This window comes from Urocitellus parryii, chromosome 11 (genome assembly GCF_045843805.1).
Source record: "Urocitellus parryii isolate mUroPar1 chromosome 11, mUroPar1.hap1, whole genome shotgun sequence".
Taxonomy (NCBI): Eukaryota; Metazoa; Chordata; class Mammalia; order Rodentia; family Sciuridae; genus Urocitellus; species Urocitellus parryii.
The window spans coordinates 11,488,107-11,510,011 of NC_135541.1; the positions used below are offsets into that span (position 1 = coordinate 11,488,107).

At 59.6% G+C, this 21,905-nt stretch overlaps 1 protein-coding gene across 2 annotated transcripts in view; it reads right to left on the minus strand.

The window, feature by feature from the left end:
- Positions 1-18,902, minus strand: part of Iffo2 (intermediate filament family orphan 2) — a 41,576-nt gene extending 22,674 nt beyond the window's left edge. For both annotated transcript variants that reach the window (XM_077791165.1, XM_026400861.2), the window contains exon 1: positions 18,235-18,902. In XM_077791165.1, the coding sequence (XP_077647291.1) occupies positions 18,235-18,902 (668 nt within the window). The remainder of the gene's footprint in view (positions 1-18,234) is intronic.
- Between the last annotated feature and the right edge of the window lie 3,003 nt (positions 18,903-21,905).

Sequence of the window (21,905 nt, forward strand, 5' to 3'; positions counted from 1 at the left end):
GTCCTTGGGGGTTGCCCTCAGGAGGGACTGAGGTGGTTCTCATGGGACCCCAGGCTGGTTTGCTCAAAAGGGTCATAGACAAGGGACAGCCTGGCTCCTCCTCACTCTCTGCTTTCCCCTGTCACCATGTGGTCACTCCCTCTCACACATGCTGCTGCCATGATGTGACATGGTCAAAGGAGCCCTGGTCAAATCTAGAGCCACCCTGTTTGGATTTTCAGTTTCCAAAACTATGACCTAAATAAATTTTTTTTTAATGTTACCCAGCCTCAGGTGTTTTGTGTTAGCAACAGAAAACAGACCAATACATATACTCCTTCCGGTTTTTTTTTTTTTTTTTTTTTGGTGGTGCTGGGGATGGGTCCCAAGAAGGGACATGTGCATGCTAGGCAAGCACTCTACCAACTGAGCCATATCCCCAGCCCCCCTTCCATATCTGTTTAGTTTTAAATGATGTCATGTATACTTGGTCAAAAAGTCAAAACCACTTAATTTTTAAGAAGTCAAAAACACCCACTCATACACCCCTGGTTCTAAATCTCTAAAGGGCAGGAGTGTTCTACAATGGTTACACAAGAGATGTGGGGTGGTGAAGCTCAGGTAAGCCTAACAGTTCAAACCCACCAAGTCCCCTCCCTGGGTGACCCCTGACATCAAGGGGCACATCCTGCCCAACTTTTCCCTGTGAGCTTTTTAGAAAGCAGAAGTGGGATCAGAGCATGTCGTTTTCAACCACAAGGCTCCACTCCACAATCGGCGGCATCCTTTAACAGGTGGTGGGGTGCCATGGGTTTAGTGGGACCCCCCACTGTCACTCCCAAGTCCTAGCAACCCAAACAGCGCTGCTGAGAACATCTTGGTGCCTGACACGGATTCGGAGCAGGTCACCTTTGTGGCCTCTCCAGCTCTGGGTTGGATATGGTCTGAGTGTGTCCTCCAAGGATGGTGTGTGGGCATGACCAGGGTGTGTGGGCATGACCAGGCTGCGTGCAGGTGGGCAGCACCCGCAACAGCGCTCCCCGCATCCGCACACGGGCTCCCGATGCCCAGGGAGTCAAGGGAACGCAGAACCCGGGGTGCCCCCCTCCTGCACCCTCCCTCTGAACCAAACGTGGTCTCTCCACGTGGCCCTTCCTTGTGGGCGGGAGATCAGGCTCCTCCACTGTGGGCCGGACGACTCTCCTCTGAAAGGACAGAGTCCCACCTGATGGTCGAGAAGCCCTGGGACAAGTGGCCACACAGTGTGGGCGAGACGCAGCTACGTCCCCGCCGCACGCCCAGCCTGGCGCGTGGGAGGCCTTTGTGTGTGCGGCGTTCTCTGCCCAGAAGGTTCCACGCCCCCCACCCTGTCCCCCGTGTCTCATGGCTCCTCAGGACCCCGTCTGTGACCCCGACTCCCCCCAGGACCAGGCCCCGGTCAGTGGGCACCGAGGTCACCTGCCACCTGCGGGCCCCCTCACTTCACGCAGCTCTTGCAAGACCAGGCCATCTCCAGGGCACAGCCGTAACTCAGCGCCGGCACAGAGGTGGCACCCAGAAGCCGCCAGATGAGAGTTCACTAGTACAATGGGGCCTGTTGAGTGTCACGTCCAGGGCTGTCCCCAGGGAGAGCCAACCTAGGGCTGCTGCAGCCCTGACTGTGGCCTAGGAGCTGGACCCGCCACCGCCTGGCAGCCTCCATTTCCCAACGTCCCCAGGCCAGACCCGCTCTGCGGCTCTCCTCCCCACAAAGCCCGGCCCATCTGGCCAGGACAGGGAGTGGCAATGTTGGTGACACAGCCCACTCTCTGGCCCCCAGAGACCCTCTCCCTCACCCCCTCCCAGGGTCCTCCAGCCCTCCCCTCTGGGCTCCAGCTCTTGCCCTATCCAGAGCCAGCAGGGGCTCTGGGCACCAAGTCTTTGGACACCAGGCCCAGAGCAGGAGGCCCCGGGTCCGTGCCCAGAGGGCGGGGGCCCCACCCAGGGACGTGTTTACAGCCTGGAGACAAACAGAGACTCCGAGGCTATTTTGGAACCTAATGTGCACCTTGGATCTGTCCACTGTTTATGCCAAGTGACGGAGCGGCCCCCAGGTAGGCACAGGGCACAGTGGCTCAGCAGGGGGCCACGTCACTCACCCAGCAGCCTGGGGCAACGGCCTCAGATTCCAAGGCTCCCTTGTCACCTGCAGGCTGGACAAATGAGGGCTCGGTGGCCAAGGACAGCCTGCCCGGCAAGCGCCAGTTTAAAACCAGGCTCCGTGTTGGAGCCAGGGCCCAGCGCAGGGCGGTACAGTGGAGGTGGACAACCCCAGGCATTCGATGAGGGTGACGTGTGGCCCCAGTGAGGTGACAAAAGTGCAAAGAAGCTGGGCGGGGCGCCTGCCTGTGATCCCAGAGACTCAGGAGGCTGAGGCAGGAGGACGGCAAGCTCAAAGCCGCCTGGGCCATTTGGGGCGTGTAGCTCAGAGGTGGAGACTGGGTTTGAGTGCCCAGCGCTGCAAAAAGAGCACCGCGAAGAGCGGGCCGAGAACCAGGACCAGCATCAGAGGCCCAGGTCCCTCGGGAACGACGTCTGGGCTGCAGAGGGGCGGAGGGACGTTCCCAAGGTCACACAGCCAGGCAGGGGCTCAGACCTGGAGAGGGGAGGACAGCGTTCCTGGCCGTCCCTGGGGGAGGACAGCAAGAGGGCCGCCAGTTACCCGTGGGTTTCTGCAAATGCGGGTGGGTCGGGTGGGGACAGCCCCTGTGTGACTGTCTGTCATGACTGGCCGGCTCTAGGCACAGTGGGGACAGCCACTAGCCTGCAGTGGCTCGTGCCAAGAGGGGGATCAGTGACTGACCGGCTCACCCCGACTCTACTCCACACGAGCCAGAGGGGGCCGAGGGGGGCTGGCCCCCACCCAACACCCACGGAGCTCCCCGCCACCTACCCCAGGACCCAGGGGGCCACTCTCAGCAGAGAGAGGAGGGGTCCCCTCAGGCAGGAGGGCGAAACAGAAGCTCCCGGCGCCCTGTCGTGGGGAAGCCTTGACCCCGGGATTTGGAGGCCTCTCATTTCCTCGAGCCCCTTCTGCCAGGGTGACTGGCTCAGGACCACGTGATGGCGACAGGTAACATGGTGGACGGCAGCACGGCGGGCACCGTCCACTCGGCTCGGAGCGGAGCGGCATGAGTGTTGTGCTTATTCCAAAGACAAGGAAACAGGCCTGGGGACGTGGAGGGACCTGCCCGAGGTCACAGCGCCCTGGACCTGCCCGGCTCTGGGTCCCTCTCTTGCCCCGCGAGGAGGCAGAGCTGGACGGGAGCCGGGCTGCCTGACCCCGAAGCCTGCTCTGGCTTCTCTGTGGCGGTGGCCTCACACCCAAGGGAGAAGGTGGAGGACGGTGTGGCTCAGCCCCAGGGATCAGAGCGGACCCCACGCTGCAGCGCCCCCAAACCTCCAGAGGGGAGCGCTGAAGGCCTCGGCCCGGCTGCCAGGCCCCGGCGGACCCTGTGTGGCTCCCACGGCCTGGCCCAGCCCCGCCCGGGCAGAGTGCTGGCCTCGAGAAAGACACAGGGCCGACCAGCGGGAGTCCCCCAGGGCTGCCCGGATGCCGCTGGGAGCCCGCCCAAGGCCCGTCAGAGGGCCACCAACTCCAGCTGTGCCAAGGGACTGGCAAGAGCACCGCTCCTCTTCTCACCCCGACCCTCCTGGGGACTCCTCCTGAGCCTCGTCCTCCTGACACACGGTCCCTGGTGGCACTCAGGAGACAGGCCGCGGCAGAGAGCCAGGGAGGAGCCAACCTGGGGAAGAAGTGAGGCCCAGCCTGCCCCCACCTCCAGAGGCACCAGACGGACCTGGAGGGAGCCCACCTCGGCCGCCCCCAGCTGGTGGTCCCACGAAGTGACTTTCCCCTCTGAGCCTCGGTTTTCTCACCTGTAAAATGGGGGTCACCACGGTACCCCCCTGGGTTGTGAGGAGCAACAGGACCACAGACACCCAGCGCCTGGGATTAGCATGTTCCTCCTAGAGCAGCCCGTGTCCAGCTGTGCGAGGGTGTCACAGCCCCCGCCAGGCTGGGATGTGCCTCTCCTCCCCGCGGGGCGCTGCCTCGTGTCCCCAGTCACCACTGCCCGGCACACAGCGGACCCTGCACTGTCTCTACTGATGGGTGAGCTGGAGCCACAGGGCAAGCAGCGTCCCCCATGAGACCCACTCTATCGGCACTGGCTTGCTTTGTGACGCTGAGCCTGTCTCTGCACCTCTCTGGGCCTGTCTGCAGGAGCTGACTCTCCTCTCCTGGGGAGACCCTGTGTGCCAGCTACTCCAGGGCAGTTGGGCGAATGGCCAGAGGACAGCCTGCCCAGGCCCGGCCTAGCAGGGACAGACAGCAGGTTCCATGCCTACTCTGACGGGTCTCCTCCTGGTGACTTTGCCTTGGGACAGATGGGACACAGTGTGGTGTCTGCCAGGCCAGATGGCTGGGCTGGCCCGAGGGGCCAGGACACCAGCTGGGCGTCCAGCCCTGGTGGGCAGGACTACTTAACCCCTTCCTGCCCTGGCCGCGGAAATGGTGTCCCCCTGGCGCACACGAGGACATCCCTGGGGCCAAAAGGGAGTCTGGGAGGCCGTGTGACAACAGGGAGCCACGGGGCAGTGAGGCAGGGAGGAGGTGCCACAGCACCTGAGCGTGGCCCAGGACGCTTCACCCCGTCTGGGCCTCGACCGCCCACCATCTCCACCAAGCTGGAAGGTCCCCTGCCCCAACAGCAAGGATGCCACGGCCCCAGAGGGACCCCACTCGGCCACACTGACGGGATGGACCAAGGCAGGGAGTCAACCTCTCTGGGCCTCAGTTTCCCCATCCGGAGAGGCGGGACCTGGGCCACTGACTCCAGCAGGAAGAGGCACGTGGGCTGGGGACGCGGCTCACCCTGGGTTCAAACCCCAGCGCCACACACGGAAAGGAGGACCAGGCCTCTCCAGGAACCTGCGGGATCCCAAAGGGACCAGCCTCCTGACCCAGAGCGCCCCTGTCCGAGACGCAGGCCTGAGAGGGAGGGTGAAGGAGGTGGAGAGACAAGCACACGCTTCCAGGGCTGTGGGGGGCATGGGGTGACATCCAGCCACTTCCCTGCTCAGAGGAGAACCAAGCAAGGGGAAATGCAGCATTCAGGATCATGGCTAGAGACCAGGAAGCACTTCCCAATGGAAAAGGCTGAAAAAGGATGAGGGATGGCATGTCTTGGACAGTCTCTGAATGCTCTCCTTGGAAGGAAAATTTGTAAGCAGGATTTGCAATGGTCCCCACCTCAAGGTGAGAGAGACTCAGAGACTCTCTGGGGCCTGCAAGGAACATGCACTCGGGGTTCAGTCGGCCTCCTGTTGTGGATGTGCAAGGCGACGTGTCAGGGCAGGGCACAGCCAAGAAGGTTGCAGCGGGCATCTCGGATGTGTCTCAGAGCAGAGGTTGTGGAGGATTCCAGAAAAGCTGAAGAACGCATCAAAACAGCTGTGGCAGGGGGTGGGCGCTGGGTAAGAGGGCTACCAGCCAGGGGCCAGAACGGTCAGCACGGCAGAGAAATGAGCGAGGGCTGGACTCTGCACACCTGATGAGCCCTCGCTGGGCAACCCTGAGCAAGTCACTACCCCTCTCTGAAATAAGGGAAAGAGGGAGACTGAAGCTCTGGCACTCTTCCGCCCTGTTTGACAGTCAATTGGAAAGCTCCCCAGGAACTGGCAAGCGCCCAGTTCATTTAGGACCATCACAAAGCCCGAACATAGGGTCTGGGCACAGGGACCCCCAAAACGATGGACAGATGGATGAATATCAAGTGGGAAAACACTGAAGATGAGCAGAAGGTCCTAGGTGTCCTCTGAGATGGCTCCTTATGCCTGCCCACATGGCCCCCCCGGAATCACTTTCCAGTGACCACTGACTCTCCAGCATCCGGTCCCCTCTACCCTGTGCACACGTGTCAGACACATCGGGCAGACCGTAGGCCCCACACACATGCTCATAATCAGGGAGTCCACTCTGAATCCTGAGGACAGAGAGGACAGCTCTGGCTCCCCCAAGCCACGAGGTTGTTGCTGTGGCCTCACTGCATCCGGGCTCTCCAAGACACCCTCCCAGAGCTGGATGTGAAATGACCCCTGTGCTGGGCCCTGGGCTGATCCTTGAAGTCAGAGCGCTGCTGCAGGCTCTGCGCGCTCCGGCTGCAGCAGGGACCTAGTCCCCCTGCCTGGAGACTCTGCTCCCCGCCTGTGCACGGGGCGCCGTCTGCACAGCTCTGAGCACCTCGTGGGAAAGGAGCGCGTGGGGTGTGGCTGGACGGTGAGATCTGCCTCCTCCCTGGGCAGCTGAGGCCAAGCCGGGCCTCCCAGGCTCCTGGCGCTCCAGCCTGGATCCCTCTACCTGGTTTCCCACCTGGGGGGGACGTGCCTGCACTTCAACTTGGCAGAGGCTACAAGGAGGCCTTTGTCTCAGAGCCGAAACCTAAACCTCTGCCCTGACGTCAACCCGGGGAGAACAATGGCGAGCCAGCCTTCAAGGTCACCCTCTGCCAAGGTCTGGGAGTGAGCGCTCACCGCCTGAAGAGGCGTTGGTTTCTGGGATCCAGGAGGAAGGGGTGGCTGGCTGCCGGGGAGCCCTGCCTCCCGGCCCCTAGATCTCCCCCGAGAAGCGGGCCGGGGACGTGAGCCCATTTCTCAGCCTGGCAGAGTGAGCCTGGGAAGTCCTCCCGTGAGCTGTCTGCCAGAGGCGGGTTCCGACCCAGCCAGCCCCTGCCCATGAGCTTCACTCCAACCATGTGGCCTCCCGGGGAGGCGGGGACAGGCACAGCCGCCCCCGTCCATGCCCACCTGGAAGCCACAGGCTCCAGGCGACTCCCAGTGCCGGACACAGCCTTGACCGCGGGGTCCTGCCCTCCCAGTCACTCTGCGCTAACAGTCTGCTGGGAAGGAGGAGGACGTGACCTCCCGCGTGCTGGCCAGGCTGGGGAGAGGAAGGCCCGGACACAAAAGGCCAGGGTGCAGCTGGAAGGACAGGAAGTAGCAGTTCTCAGTGCCGCGGCCCGGGGGCTGGGGCAGCCCGGGGGGGGCAGCTGGGTGCCCGCACCATGCTTGGCACCCAGCCCTGGGACAACCTAAGAGCTAAGGCCAACAGCCCACCTGACAGCCAGGGGAACTGAGGCCAGGCCAGGACATGGCTCGGGAAGGACCGGCAGACCACCTGGGGGTCCCTGGCACAGGACACCAGGGAGATGCCAGCTCTGCCCGCAGCTGCCCACCAGCTCCCAGGGCCCAGGGAGGGGCTGGGCCTTCAAGGCAGGGGTGAAGCCCACTGTCACGTAAAACAGCCACGGTCCGGGTCTGGAGGGGGCCTGGAGGCCTGGCGTGGGCCCCCCAGCTCCAGCATCCCAGGCAAGACTCCAAGCCCCAACCCAGGGCTCACCCGGAGGTAGGGGGCCGGGACAGCCACTGGGGTGGCTTGCAGCAGCCCTCTGGCCTCCCCAGCAGGTTTCTACGAGAGGAAACCGAGGCAGAGAAACGATTCACCAGCACCTGGGTGGCGGGTGGGACAGCGGTTCAGTCACCCAAAGCCAGGCTGGGCTGGTGCCTGGTGTGACAAGGACACAAACCCCACCTCCCATCCCAGGGGACCTCGGCCCCACGGCCCCAGGACCCGGGTCTGCTGGAGGGGCAGGGTGCTCCGTGGGCCCCCCCCCCCCCACGCCCCGGGCTGTGACTTTGGTGGGCGGCTCTCCACCCCCAGGGCTTGGGCTGTGGGAGACAGGCGGCAGCCCCAGGGTGGGAGGCCCGGTCCACCCCCTTGCTGTGTGACCCCAGGAAGCTTCTCTCCCATGGGCCTCTCTGTTCTCATCTGCACAGTGGTCATGGTGGTGGTGGGGGAGGCAGAGAGAAACACGGCAAGACAAACACCCAGGTCGGTCAGGACGGGAGGTACATCTGCTCACGGGGGATGGCGGGAATGGTCGTGCCTGGGGGCAGCGGGATGGATGAAATGACCTTAGGGAGTACTCAGGCCCTCTGGGCTGAAAGACCCAGCACCTGGGAGGCCAAGGGAGTAGGTGAGCAGACCACCCCCACCTGCCCCCCACCTGCCCCCCACCTGCGTGTGACTGAGGCCTTGGCCCCCATGGCCGGCACTGACCTCTCGGCCTCCTGGCCTCACCTTGATGCTGAGGGCCCAGCCCACAGTGCAAGAGGTGGCCAGAGGCGAGGCCCCAACCTGGAGGGTTCTGAGTCCCCAGAGTAGAGACCAAGGCTCCCGACTCATGCTCACACGCACACGGACACACAGACGTACACACAGACGTGACGTGAGCACGTGCACACACACCCAGGGTGCTCGGAGCCCCGGCAGCAAGAGCCACACAGCGGCCTGGCGTCTGGCTGGGGGACAGGATGGCCCAGCTCAGCTGGGGTGAGAGCCAGCCACCAGAGCAGAAACCAGGACAGCACGAGGAAGAAGGGGAAGGGGGCAGGTGGGGGGCCGGGGTGGCCAGAGCAGGGAGGCCAAGAGGACGGAGGGGAAGAGTGGAAGAGGACAGTCCACACCAGCTGGGCACAGACAGCGGTGCCCGCCCGCCCCACAGCCTCCCCTCCAGGCCTCTGCGCAGGCCGTCCTCCACCTGCACCTTCCTCCTCCTCTGCTCTGACCACAGCCCCGGGCACAGCTCTCCAGAGGGCCCACTGACTGGCCCTGCTCAGGCCCAGGGGCTTTCTGGACTCCTGGGGCTGGGGCACCCGGGGCCTCGCCAGGCTCCCACGGAGCTCTGGGACCTTCTGGTGCTGACTGCGACTTGCTTCTCCTGGAGCTTCCCCTGCCCGTCCCCAGGAGGCCTTCCTCCCCTGACCAGAGGGGGCCGGGCAAAGAGAGGCCCCCGGAGGGTCCTGGGAAGAAGTACTGACCTGGCCCTGAGAGGAGTCTGTCTGCCGGGGAATCTCACCAGGTCCACTAAGACCAGCAGCTCTTCCCTTCCCCCGAGACGGTCAACAGGAGGCAGGGAGCCAAGAACTGTCTTAAAATAATCCGAGTAATAAAAATGGCCAATTAAGAGGGTGGGAGGCACCATCCCCACTGCAGGGGCCTCTCTCCATCCAGCAGCAGACAGTGGGGCGGGGGCTGTGTGAGCCCACACATCCCGCCGTCAGGGCACGCGAGCAGAGATCGCTGAGCAAGCATCTTGGTCACAGCTGGGAGACAACCCCTCCCCGCATGGCCACGTGCAGGGGCTTCTGCCCAGGCCAAAGCCCAACAGCCTGGTGAGAGCAGACTTCGCACCCCCATTTCACAGACGTGAAAACAGAGGCTAGAGGGGGTGTGCGACAAGTGTGCAGCACCTCGAAAATGGGCGAGATGGTCTCCCACTCGCAGGGCTGGCTCAGCGTGAGGTTCCAGGGACTCAATGTGTGTCAACTGCTCTGAATGGAGCCTGGCCAAGAGGCAACGCCAGAAATACTTGTTTAACCAATTAAAACTAACCAATGTTCCTGACAGGCCTGTAAGGAGGCTGAGGCAGGAGGATCGCAGTTCAAAGCCAGCCTCAGCCACAGCGAGGCACTAAGGCACTCAGTGAGACCCTGTCTCTAAATAAAATGGAGAATAGGGCTGGGATGGGGCTCAGTGGTTGAGGGGACCCTGGTTCAATCCCCGGTACCCAAAAAAGAAAAAAAAAGTATTTATCAGGCTCCTGGGATGCACAGGCACTACTTGAGCAGGTGCCTGACCCGTGATGCTGCCACACGACGGCATGACACATTTCCCTTCGCCCCCAGACTCGGAGCTCCGGAGAGCAGGGGCTGTGTCCATTTCCCCTGGTGCCCAGCACAGGGCCTGGTGCAGTGAGTGACCAGCCACTGTCTTCTCAGACACCACACCCAGAAGTCTCGTCTTCCCCCATAAGAGGCACGAAATGACGGTAACAGGTTCCCTGTGGCCTGGTAAAGTTCATGGCGCTGATCCAAAGCAAAAGTTAGGCGTCCCCAGCCCACAGTGGAGGCCAGCCTCCATCCTGCCCCCAATGCCCAGTGCTTCCTCCTGGCTGTCATCAGTGAAGAACCTCAAGTCACTGCTCTGGGGACACCTTGGGGCTGGGCAGGACAATAGGAGCACACCCCAGAGCCCAGTCTCACAGCCAGCCCGGCTCTGCTGTGGACGTGGGCGAAGCTACTTCCCCTGAGCCTGGTGTCCTCTGCCTGAGCCTGGTGTCCTCTGCCTGAGCCGGGGGCTTACCTGAGACCTGAGGGGAAGCCACACACAGGTGTGTGTCCTGTTCCCTATGCATCCCCCACCGGCCACACTGCCCAGCTGTGCCTTGCTCCCTGGCTGACCAGAGCTTCTCTCACCCGGTGCTCCCCCCACCCCGGCCACCCCCATGAGGATCCCCTCCAGAGAGCAGGGGTGGGGGATCCGCCACCTGCCACCACCGCGATTCACTTGCTTCTCAAGAAAGAATTACTGTAAAGTGACAGCAGAAAGTCTTCCTAGTGCAGCCACCGCCTCCTGTTCTGCCACCCACGTGGCAATATTGTGACAGGTGCTGGAGAGACCCTGCTTCCCGGCCTGCCTCCTGCCTGCTTTAGGCTCCACCTTCACTAGCCTTCAGGTGGCATGGGACACGCATCCAGGAAGGGCACTGAGCTTGGGGTCCGGAGGTCCAGGCAGGACTCCCTGTGAGACGCAGGACGTCTTCACCTCTCTGAGCCTCTCCTTTGTCAGCCGAGCGCGATCACTTCCTTCCTCTGGAGATTCTCTGCTGATTACTATGATCATTTACAGAAGCTTGAGAGCCTCACACTAGTAGGTGCTCAATAAACGGCAGCTGCTGAGTCCAACTGGTTTATTTTTAAATCCTTTCCCAAGAGGTCTTCGTGTCACACGACTACAACTGATTTTTACACCAGCCCAGGAAGCAGAACTCATAAGAAACCTCACCCCGTTTTATAGAGGGATAAACTTGGGTGTGAGAAATTAAATGGTGCGTGATCCAGCAAAGTCACAGAGAGGACACAGTCTTCACAGGGCAACGCAAGCCCACCCCTCACTGCGCCACTCCCGGGAGGGCAAGGCCAAGCTCCAGCCACACCTCAGGCAAGTGTGGACCGGATCTGGACTCCACAGGATCCCAGCAGCCCCGGGCCACCACCCAGGGGCTCAGCCAGGCTTCGACCCTCGAAAGAGCCAGCAGCCTCGGCCAGGTTGATCACTGGGTGAAGCTAGCTCCTCGCTTTCCCTTTTTTTTTTTAATTTACATTTATGGGTGCTGAGGATGGAATCCAGTGCCTCGTGCGTGCTAGGTGAGCGCTCTACCGCTGAGCCACAACCCAGCGCCAACTACCTTCTCTTGTGCTGGGGACTAGAGTGAGAACCACATCCTGCCAGGAAGCCAGGAGCCCTGTGCCCAGCGTGGACGGGAGGGAGCTTACTGCTGGGCAGGGAGTCCCAGAGCTTCGCCAGCCCCATCTGGCCGGGGCCCCCCAGCACCCACAGGCTGGCAAGGCCCAGAGGCTGCACAACCCTCAAAGGCTGCAGGCAGAGGACATGGGGACCACCCCCCCCCAACTTCCAGCAGGTGCCCCCTCAAGGGCCGGCACAGCTCCCTCTCCGCCCCGTGAGATCTTCCCAAGTACCTCTCTTTGGAACTTGACCATGGACACACAAAACACTCTGCAGCTCTGTGGGCCTTCTGACTCCTCCCACCACCTCCCAGGACCTGGCATCCCCATTTCACAGATGAGGAAGCTGAGACCCAGAGGCAAAGCGCCCAGCCCACGCTCACTCAGCCTTTCCCTCCTGGGCTAGGCCCAAGCGTGGGGCACCAGGCATTGGGCTTCTTTTGAATTCCCGGAGCTGATGCGCTGGGACTAAATCCTTCCCTCCACGCACAGCTGGATCCCTGTGTCATCTCTACGTCCCCAGTCCCCTGGTGCCTACTACCTGCTGCAGCCAGACTCTCCTTCACACGCAAATATTTACTCAGCGTGGACTCTGGCCGGCCCGGAGGGGGCTCTGCAAAGAAGAAAGCCCAGGAGCCGGCTCCATGGCGCCCAGGCCATGGGTGGGCAATCCCGGCTGCTAGGATTCAGGCTGCAGCGCAGGAAGAGGTGGGCGCTTGGGGACCCCCCCAAAGAGAAGAAGTCACACTCCTCAGCCTGAGCACGGGACGGTGGCTTCCTGGCCCGCCCAGCCTCCCACCATCTGTGACAGCCGGGTGTTCAGTCCTAAGCCTGCGAGTGCAAAGTGCGCGCCCTCCGTGTCACCAGCAGCGCCGCGATCAATGCTCCTGGAAGTCGATGCGGCTGCTGGCAGCAAGGGCATGCTCAGACCGGCCTACCCTTCTGTGTCCTTCAAACCCGACACGTGGGGGGATTCGGGCCTGGACCAAAGAGAGCCGGGGGAGGGTGCGTGTGCACGCGTGTGCACGTGAGCGTGTGGCACCGGAGAGCTGCGATCGACCGTGCACACGTGCTGGGGGCAGGGCCGCGCATCCGGTGGCCGGGCAGAGCCCCGCCCGCATTCCTCCCAGCAGGAATCTCGGTGTCAGCTGTCTCCGGCTTCCTCCGCTGCTTTTCTGGGACCAGGGTCCCACCCCTCCTCGAGCTGGAGGCTCTGAGAATCCTTCCCAAATCTGTCCCCAGAGAGAAGAATGCCGCCCGGCCCAGAGACTCCAGCATATGGTTCTCCAGCGAACCGAGGGCCTGGACGGGGGTTGGCTGTGATTTTAAGGCGGCTGGGAGAAAGGGCTGGGAGCAGAGATTTCCGGAGGCACAAATCACGGCTCAGAGTAGGCCCAAGGCCCTCCAGAGAGCAGGACAAAGCGGCAGCCCTTCTCAGCCCTTCTCCGTCCGCCCCCAGCACCACCTCTGGCGCCTTCCCTGGACAGAGCGCAGCGACTGTCCCGGGATGGATTTGTTGGGCAGTCCAGGGCTGTGCCCAGAAACCCTCATAAATTAAGGGAAGAGACTTGGCCAGGGGAAGAGGGGTGGGCTGAGGGGAGGACACACGCAGGAGCTCATTAACTCCTTCCCAAGCCCTGGGGGAGCAACACCAGAATCCCTCCATACCCAGGAGGCAGCACTGGCTCAGGCAGCTCAGAGAGGCCAAGCAACTGGCCCAGAGTCACACAGAAGGTGGCACAGCAGGGACTCCAACTGTTTTGTACCACCCCAAGCCGCCCCTGAAGGGAAACTGGAAATAATGAATTCATGGCAGCTGGGCACTGTGGCACCGGGTACTCCCAGCAGCTGGGCAGGAGGCCGAGGCAGGAGGATCATGAGCTCACAGCCAGCCCCAGCAGAAGTCAGGCACTAAGCGACTCAGCGAGACCACGTCTCTAAACAAAAAACACAAAACAGGGCTGGGGGTGTGGCTGGGTGGTCAAGGCCCCTGAGATCAATCCCCAGTACCAAAAAAGAAAGAATTCGTAGCGATGGAGCTTCAGAGAGAAGACACAGCGTCCACGAAGTGGCAGAGAAGGGAGCTTATGAGCAGTCTTTGGGTCCCGGGCATTCAGGGGCCAGCACCCACTTGCTGGAGGGCCTCCCTGGGCATGACGGGAAAAGGCAGGGGACACTCCAGCTGCCCCATTCACCATCCAATTTGGAGACCTCCATTCTGGCTGACAGCCCAGCCCCTTCCGGCTCAAGGTCAGAAATAGCTGTGACCAAAGTTCCTCCCACCCCAGAAAGGGGATTCAAAAAAAACAGACACATGAGAAAGTGCAGGGACCTTTTCTAAGTCCCGGCTGCAAACCCGGCTCGCTGGGCTCCGGGGGTCCTGCTGGGCCCTCAGGCTGGGCCCTGGTTTCCCCACCTCTAAAGTGAAAGCCCCAACTGGCCCCGCCCAGCCCAGACGGGAACTTCCTCAGACTGTCCAGTCGCTGGGGAGTCAGATGGACACAGGGTCCTTTCCCGCTGCACAGCCTCCCACTGTCCCCAGAATCGCCCAGGCACCCAGTGAGCACAGTGGCCCCTCTTGACTCTCAAGTGACCCTCCAATTCACCCCAGGTCCCAAGGGAAAACCAATCTTGCAGGGACACACAGCCTCACACACACCTGCTCGGAAGGGAACTAGGCCCCCACTCCCCATCACACTGGGCCTGAAGTCAGGAGGGCTGCGGGAGCACCAAACTGTTTAAACTGCTCCACATGAGCACCGCCTATGCCCCAAACCCGGACCCTAGCCACGCAGAGGCAAGAGGGACAGGGACGCCCAGAACAAAGAAGGACCACAGAAAGCACACGTCAGAAAGATCGGGCAGAAAAATCACCATAACCTATATTTTGTGTCACAGACCTGAACCACAGAGTGGGCTGAAGGGATTACCCAAAGGAACCCCTTCCCGTAAAGGTGGATGACCTGAGGCCCAGAGAGGGCAGCTGTTGCCCCAGGGTCACACAGCACACAGTGGTAGAACTGGACCTGGAATCCAGGTCTCCTTGATGTCAACTGAGAAAACTCTCCTGTTTAAAGTTCAGATAAGTTCAGCAGGAATCTCCCAGGGGAAAGCCCCCAGCTTGCAAACTCAGAACAGGATATTTTGGTGACACTGGTGGGTGACATAGGAGTGTATTTGTTTTGGTTTCCAGATCAACGCTTGACAACCTTGCGCTCTCTACAGTCTCGGTGACCGCATTTCCCACGTGGTAAATGGTTGGTTGGGCCGAGGGGAAACCAAAGAAGTGGTGAGCAGGGCCAGGGCGGGGCAGCCCGGCCAGAAGCTCTGCCTGGGCAGATGTTCCCTAAACATGGTGGAGCACCGCTGATGGTCCTGAGAGGGCAGCAGGCGGCGACTCTTTAAATGTACACTACAGTGGAAGGGGCAGGCGTGTGGTTTACACGCTGCTCAGCAAGGGAAAGACACGTGAGCCTCAGAAACCAGACATGAAAGACGACATAGAGCCCAAAGCCACTACGGTGAAATGTCCAGGAAAGGCACATCGACACACAGAGAGCAGGTCCCGACTGTGCAGCCACAAAGCGTGTCCGGGGGATGGAGGATTCTAAATCTGGCCTGTGCAGATGGCTGACAGTTCTGGACCTTTTCTTCAAGTCACTGAGATACTTCACATGGGTGACTTTCTTCCATGATATGCAAATGAGACCTCAATAAAGCCGTTAAGCTACTTCACTTAAGTAACAGTACAGGGGTCCACATGAATAGGGCCACAAATCATGGAGGTGGGACCCGAAAATGCCCCCAGCTTGAAGAACACTGAGTTGCACACACCAGGAAGCCAGTGCGGGCCCCTGAGGCTGTGGGTTCCTCCAGGTGACCTCAGGCACGTGGGACATGTCCTTTCCTAGACAGGCTCCCTCCATTGGTCACCACTGAGGAGTCCACGCTAGACTTCCTGGGAGGAGCAGAGGCCTTAGTGGCCGATCCTGGTCTCCCAGACCGTGGCTCCTCTCGTGGGAAGGGGAACAGAGGCAGGCCAGGAGCTTCGACTCAGACTTTCATATTGTCAAGGCTGGGAAAACCCTTTGAAATCGTGTAGTCCACTGTTTTTTAAACTTTTTTTTTTAAGTTGATCATATATCTACCCTCCTCCCCCCAAAGAAAATTCTTATGAGAAACCCCAATATATCAACAAATAAAAACAGAATGTCGGCTCAAGTACCTAACAGTCACCTATTCTCAATTCAATCAGTGCAACTGATTAATCTATTTTGATGCATTAACATCGAGCACGGGGACTAGGGATGACAGTTCCACATCCAGTTGGGTTCCATCTCCAGTTTGGGCTGCAGAGCATGAAAGAAATCCTGAGGCACACAGGTAAGGGGCTGGGATAGGGAATCGTTCTCCGCAGTTTGCATGGGAATCTCGAAACACCCTCAGACAGACAGACAAGGGGAAAGAGGGACCTTGAGGTCAACTGTGAACAAGTTACACATTAGTGGAATCCAGGAAGTCAACACCAAGAACTTAAAAGAGAGGACATTTTTTGTGACTGTATTAACATTGTAACAAAGCTGTTAAGGACATTTTCTGTGACATTTTTTGTAACATTTTTTAAAACAATTTGAATGAAGTATTCAAGGAACCCCTAGAGCATCGCTGAAGAAATCCAGGACTGCAAGGAGCACAGTTCCAGCCCAAGCACCTGGCTCACAGGGAGGGAAACTGCGCCCCAGGCAGGGGGGTTGCTCACTTTGGAAAAATCCAACATGAGGCCTGAATCGACTTCAGAAAAGATGGTTCTTTCCAATGCACAAAATCATGGAGGTCGGGAAGGTATGCATGCACCCCAGAAAAGCACAGAGAAGGACACCTGCACCCCACCTGCCCCAGGAGCGCTGGCTCATTCCAGGCCAGCGCCAAAGGCTGACGTCACATCCCACGCCCTGGGTGCAACTTGAACAGATCGTTGCTCAATGCCAACCCATCTCCCTCCATCTCCTAGTACCCAGGTCTGCAGAGCACACACACCATTAGACAAATACAAGGCAAGTCTGTGGGATGACGATGACGACATGGTCAACAGCAGCAGACAGGAGGGCCCGGCCCATCCCTCCCTGAGTTTCACCAAGGAAAGCATCTTACCCTGACCCGCCCAGACAGGGCTGATCACCAGGGCCAGAGGGGTGGCCTCCTTATAAAAGCATCAAGTCCTCCAGAGAGAAAGGAACCCCAGAAGGAAGCTCACCACCCTGCACTGCCAGCTCCAGACAGTTCTGCTCCTGTTGGCTGGACAAAGTGTCTGTCATCATTAACGAATCCACCTGGTTAACTTTCTTTCGGAGGTACTGGAGGTACTGGAGATTAAACCCAGGGCCTCCCACAGGCTAGGCAGGCACTCTACCACTGAGCTACACCCCCAGCTCTTTATTTTGAGAGTTCCACTAAGTTGCCCAGACCTGCCTTGAACTTGCAATCCTCCTGCCTCAGCGGCCTGAGTAGATGGAATTATAGGAGTGCACCACCTCACCCAGCCCCTCAATTACCCTGTACCTTGAAAAAAAAAAACAGCAGAGTCCTACTCTGCCCTCAAGCACTGTGGTGTATTTCACTATTCCCATTTCTCTGATGAGCACACCGGCTTGCGAGTGGTTTAACCATCTCTCTGGCCGGTGATGGAGCCGGCATTAGAATCCTTCCCAGTAGCTAGCCTGCTCAGTGGGAGATGAAGGAAGGAGACTTTGTCCAGCTCCTGCAGCAGACATTAAGGAGAGAACGAAAAGTCCTTCTGAATTCCCAGCCATGTCTCCAAGTGCAGAGCTGTCCACGTCTGAGACAGCAGCCCAGGGCCAGAGGCCCCTCCCCCATCCAGGCCTGAGATGCTGCAGATAGACCCCACTCATCAGAAAGCTAAGCAGACCTTATTGTCAATCAAGACACAGGCCGGAAGCAATGTCAGTTTTCCAGCCAGAGAATCAGGACTGGGCAGGAACACACTAGCCAGTCCTGCAAGCAGTGTGTCCCTCACTTCTAGCCAGAGTCTGTGGTCTGGGTCCACCTAATGTCCAGTCTTCAGATCCAAGGTTATCTCCTGGTGGGTACCTTTAGGGCTGAATTCACTGGGGCTCAGTAAACTATGAGACTTGGGAAGCATGGAGAAGAGAAGGCATTTTTAAAAGCTCATGGCCAGTGTGATGTAGTTATGGTTCTCCAGCCCAGGGAGCTGGACCTTATGGAACTGGAACAAGACAGTGGGGTAGGGAAAGATCCGTCCATTTTCACACATACTATATCATTAAATTCAAAAAACAAAGGCAGTGGGTTAGTTAAGAGATTTTTCTTTTCACCCATTGAGGGAGGGAGCCTATCTCCCACATCCTTGGGGAAATACCTAGGTTGGGAGACAGACTAGCCAGGCGCAAAGTCACTGAATCAAATCCTGACTTCACCGGGTATTAGCCCAGTCTCCTGGGTCAAGTCACTTGGCATCTCTGCACCTCAGCTTCCTCATCTGCGAAATGGGGGTTACGCTACCTCACAGTCTGCACCGCCGATCACAAAAATGAGATCACATACAACACCGCGGACTATTACGTCCCATAGAAAACAACGTGCGTGGACCAGTGACGGCGCCGAGGTATCCCCAACCGTAGTCAGCGCCACCCCCATTCTTGATCTAGATAACAGTCCTCCCAGGGCTTGTATAGCGCTCTGCAAACACAGCTTAGAGCCCACCTGCCAGGACCAGCTGCCCGCCCTGCCCTCCTGCGCACACATTCCGCAGCTGCCTGGACCTGGACGCCCCCTGCCAGGGAGAGGCGGGGGAGGGGCGGCCCCACTCACCTCCGCTTGTACTCGTCGCGCTCGCGCTTCACCTTGGCCAGCACATTGTAGAGCGCGCGGATCTCTGGCGTGATAGTGTCAATCTGCACGCCCACGCCGTCGGGGTGCACCCAGGACACGCCGGGGCCCTGCACCGTCTCCACGCCGCCGCCGCCCGTGCGCCGCACCTGCGTGTAGCTCCAAATGGTCCCGGGCAGGCGGCCGTAGTGCTGCGGGTGCGAGCCGCCGCCGGGGGGCAGGCAGCCCAGGGCCACGGCATTGGCGTTGGCGCCGGGCGCCGGGCCGCTGCCGTGTCCGCCGCCGTGTCCGCTGCCAGGCACTGGTGGCCGCAGCAGCTCAGGCCCGGTCTGCACCGCCTGCTCGCGGGAGAAGGTCTTGTAGCGCAGCCGCCGATCCCGCTCGCTCTGCTGCTGCTCCAGCTGCTTCTCCAGCAGCCGGTTGCGCCGCTCCAGCTCGTGCACCTTGGCCAGGAAGCAGCGGAAGCGCACGTTGAGCCCCTTGAGGAGGTGGATGTTGGAACCCAGGTCGTCTCGCAGCGCCGCCGTCACCGGCGACGGCCCTGGTCCAGCCCCACCGCCACCGCCGCCGCCGCCGGGGCAGCCGCCGCCGCCGCCCGGCGGGCAGCCGAAAGCCAAGGCCATCTCCCCGAATAGCAGCGAGTTCACCATGCGCCGGCTGCGTGGCTCAGGGCCCCGGACCCGCGGCTCCAGGTGAGGCTCCAGCTCCGGGCAGGGCTCCCGGCGCGGCCGGGCCAGGGCAGGCGCGGGCTCCAGCGCGGCCGGCCGGGCGGTTCCAGATGCGCGCCAGATGCGGCCTCCGCGGCGACGGCCGGCTAGACTGCCCCCGGATGTGGGCGCCGAGACGAAGGACGGGACGCGGCCGCTCCTCGGGCCGCGGTGCAGGCCGCGGTGACTGCACGAGACCAGTAAGGGTCGCGGGTCCCACCGCCCCGGCTGTCAGAGACGCTGTGAAGGGGCCGCGGCTGGCGCACGCAGAGGACTCTCGGCCGGCACTACCCGCTCTGCGGCGGCCCCTCCCACTGCAGACGCTGTCCCCGCCCCCGGTCTGGCCACGCCCACCCCTCCTCCCTCTGCGGCGTTCCCTGAGCAGAAGCTCCTCCCCCGAGGCCCGCAGGGCCGGGCCACGCCCACAGGTCTGAGGCTCCTCCCACTCCCCCGGCTCCGCCGCTTTCTTGGCGCAGGGGACCCGCTGCCGCAGCTCTGGCTCCTCCCAGCTCCCCGGCTGGACCACGCCCTCCCCTGCGTCCAGTCCTGCTAACCCGCACAGCTCGGGTTCTCTGCCGGTGAACGCCGGCCGCAGACCTGCACCAGGGACCTGGTTAGCTGGAACAGCCGCAGAGCCCGTCCGGCCTCTTAAAGGGGCCGGCAGCCTCGGCCGCGCTCGCTTCCCCCTTTAGGGACTCCCCTCCCCCATCTCGTCCGCTGGGGAGGCCCCATTTCTCCGACCTCTCCCATCCCAAATTTCCCTACCCAAAATTCCACGGAGGTAGGTGACCACGGCCTGGAAGGGCTGAGGGACCACAGCATGCGAAGGTACATTGGCACCCACCCCCACTCCGACTTGGGACAGCCTAGATGGCCCTTCCCGGCTTAAAGCAGCGCTTCCGCCCGCACGTCCCCCATGCGGCGGATCCCGGCTCCTAGGCTCCTGGGCTGCTGGCTGCGGGCCTCTTAGTCCCGAGATCTGCCGGGACACTGCGAGCCTGCTCGCACCCAGGCTAGTACCCGGGCTAGTACTCACAAAGGCTCCAGGCCGCCAGGGGCGCCGGGAAAAGTAAAGCAAAGACCCTCAGAATGACACCCGCCAGCCGCGCCTGGGCCTTCTGGCGTCCCCTAAGCTACTGACCACCTCCCCACCACTGCTCTCTTACTCTGAGATGCAGCTGAGCCCAGAGATGGGGATCTGTCCCATCCAACCGCCCTAGCTGCAGCACCTGGGTGGAACCAGTGAGGGGGGCGCGTTCATTCATTCATTTCTTCAAAGGTTTTTCTCCATCTACCACCCTAAAGGCCAAGTTCTCCAGTCTCCTGGTGTCTCCTGGATCAATTTGCAAATATTAATATATGACAGTGATCATACTCGGTTATTGTGCCCATTTTATAGACAAGGTCATTGAGACCTGAGAAACCCCAAAGATCGCAAAACACATACTGTAACCCCCCCACACACACACACACACACCCACTGCTGGCCTTTTGTTAATGTGTGCATTCATCCTCACCACAAACTTCAGAGGAAGGCAGGCAACCGCCTTTGGATACCTACCCAGATACATGTCACGTTCCAGATTCCCCTGGCAATATTTTTTGCATTGCCATTTAATTTTTGTCTTGTTATTCACTTGCTTTGGCTTTGTCTCTTTATGTGTAAGCTTGAGGGCAGTTACCCTGTCTTTAGAGACAATGTTTCATTGTTCTTGGTGACAAAAGAGACACAAAGGAGACACAGGCTTGCTCCTGGTGACTTTGAGGTGTGATGTTAGTCTCTGTTTTTTATTTGGAGCAAACTCTCCACATATTCCCTCCCTTGACCCCAGCTTCTTGCTGCCTGCTGAAATGGACCCGCCTTTGAGCTCAGAAACTCACCAAGCTGGTACCCTTTCTCTGCTTAACACAGCCCAGTCGGGTCACCATTCTTTACTCTTGGCTTCTCTCATCTGTTGGTGATTTTCTTGTTTATCTAACCTAAAAAATCAAAAGCCATTTCCCCGGAAGCAAGGGTTCTTAGACCCCCAAGGGGGCTGAGGATAGAATTCTGAGCAGCCCACCTCATTGGAATCTTTTACGTTCCCAAATCCCTAAATGGTACTTAGCATTTCCTTTGGTTATGAATAGGCAGCAAGTAGAAGCCCTTGGGATTTTGTCACTAATACAAACCACTAATTTTTTTTTTCATATCATGCCACAGTTACTCTAGGTATCCTGAGAGACTGTGTAAGCTACCCAACTCTGAAAATCATATTAGACCCACCATTAAATCTTTTTTAAAAATTTTTTTAAAGTCTTTGAATAATTTTTTGAGAGAGAGAGAGAGAGAAAGAGAGATTTTTAATATTTATTTTTTAGTTTTCGGCAGACACACATCTTTGTATGTGGTGCTGAGGATCAAACCCAGGCCACACGCATGCCAGGCGAGCTACCACTTGAGCCATATCCCCAGCCCCCACCATTAAATCTTATTATTTAAAGTTTTAATAAAGAAGAGCATTTTACTGTCCAAATTTTCTTTTTTGATACTTGGATGTCTGTATTTTAGTTAAATGGTTTTATTTGCATGCACTAAAAATGCATCCTAAGTGTTTTTAAAAATTACTCTGAGAAGGGGCCACAGGTTTCACCAGATGCCTGAGGGGCCCATGGAACAGAAAGTGTTAAGAAGCCACACCCTAGGAGTGGCTTCAAAAGCCTCTTCCAGGAAGGATCTGTCCTGCCAACGGTTACCCTAGAATTGGGTGGGAGATCCTCTTGTGGGGGGCAGCCCTGCCTTGGGCACTGAAAAGTTCAGCCGCTCCATGATCGTTTCTGGGCACTTGCTTGGGCACTGATCCTACCCTGAAAGCTGAGGCAGGAGCTTCCGGAGAGCCAGGGCAGCTCCTAGAGACAGCAGAAGCCATCCAGGGTGCAGAGGAGGAAGTTGAACTTGGGAGACGG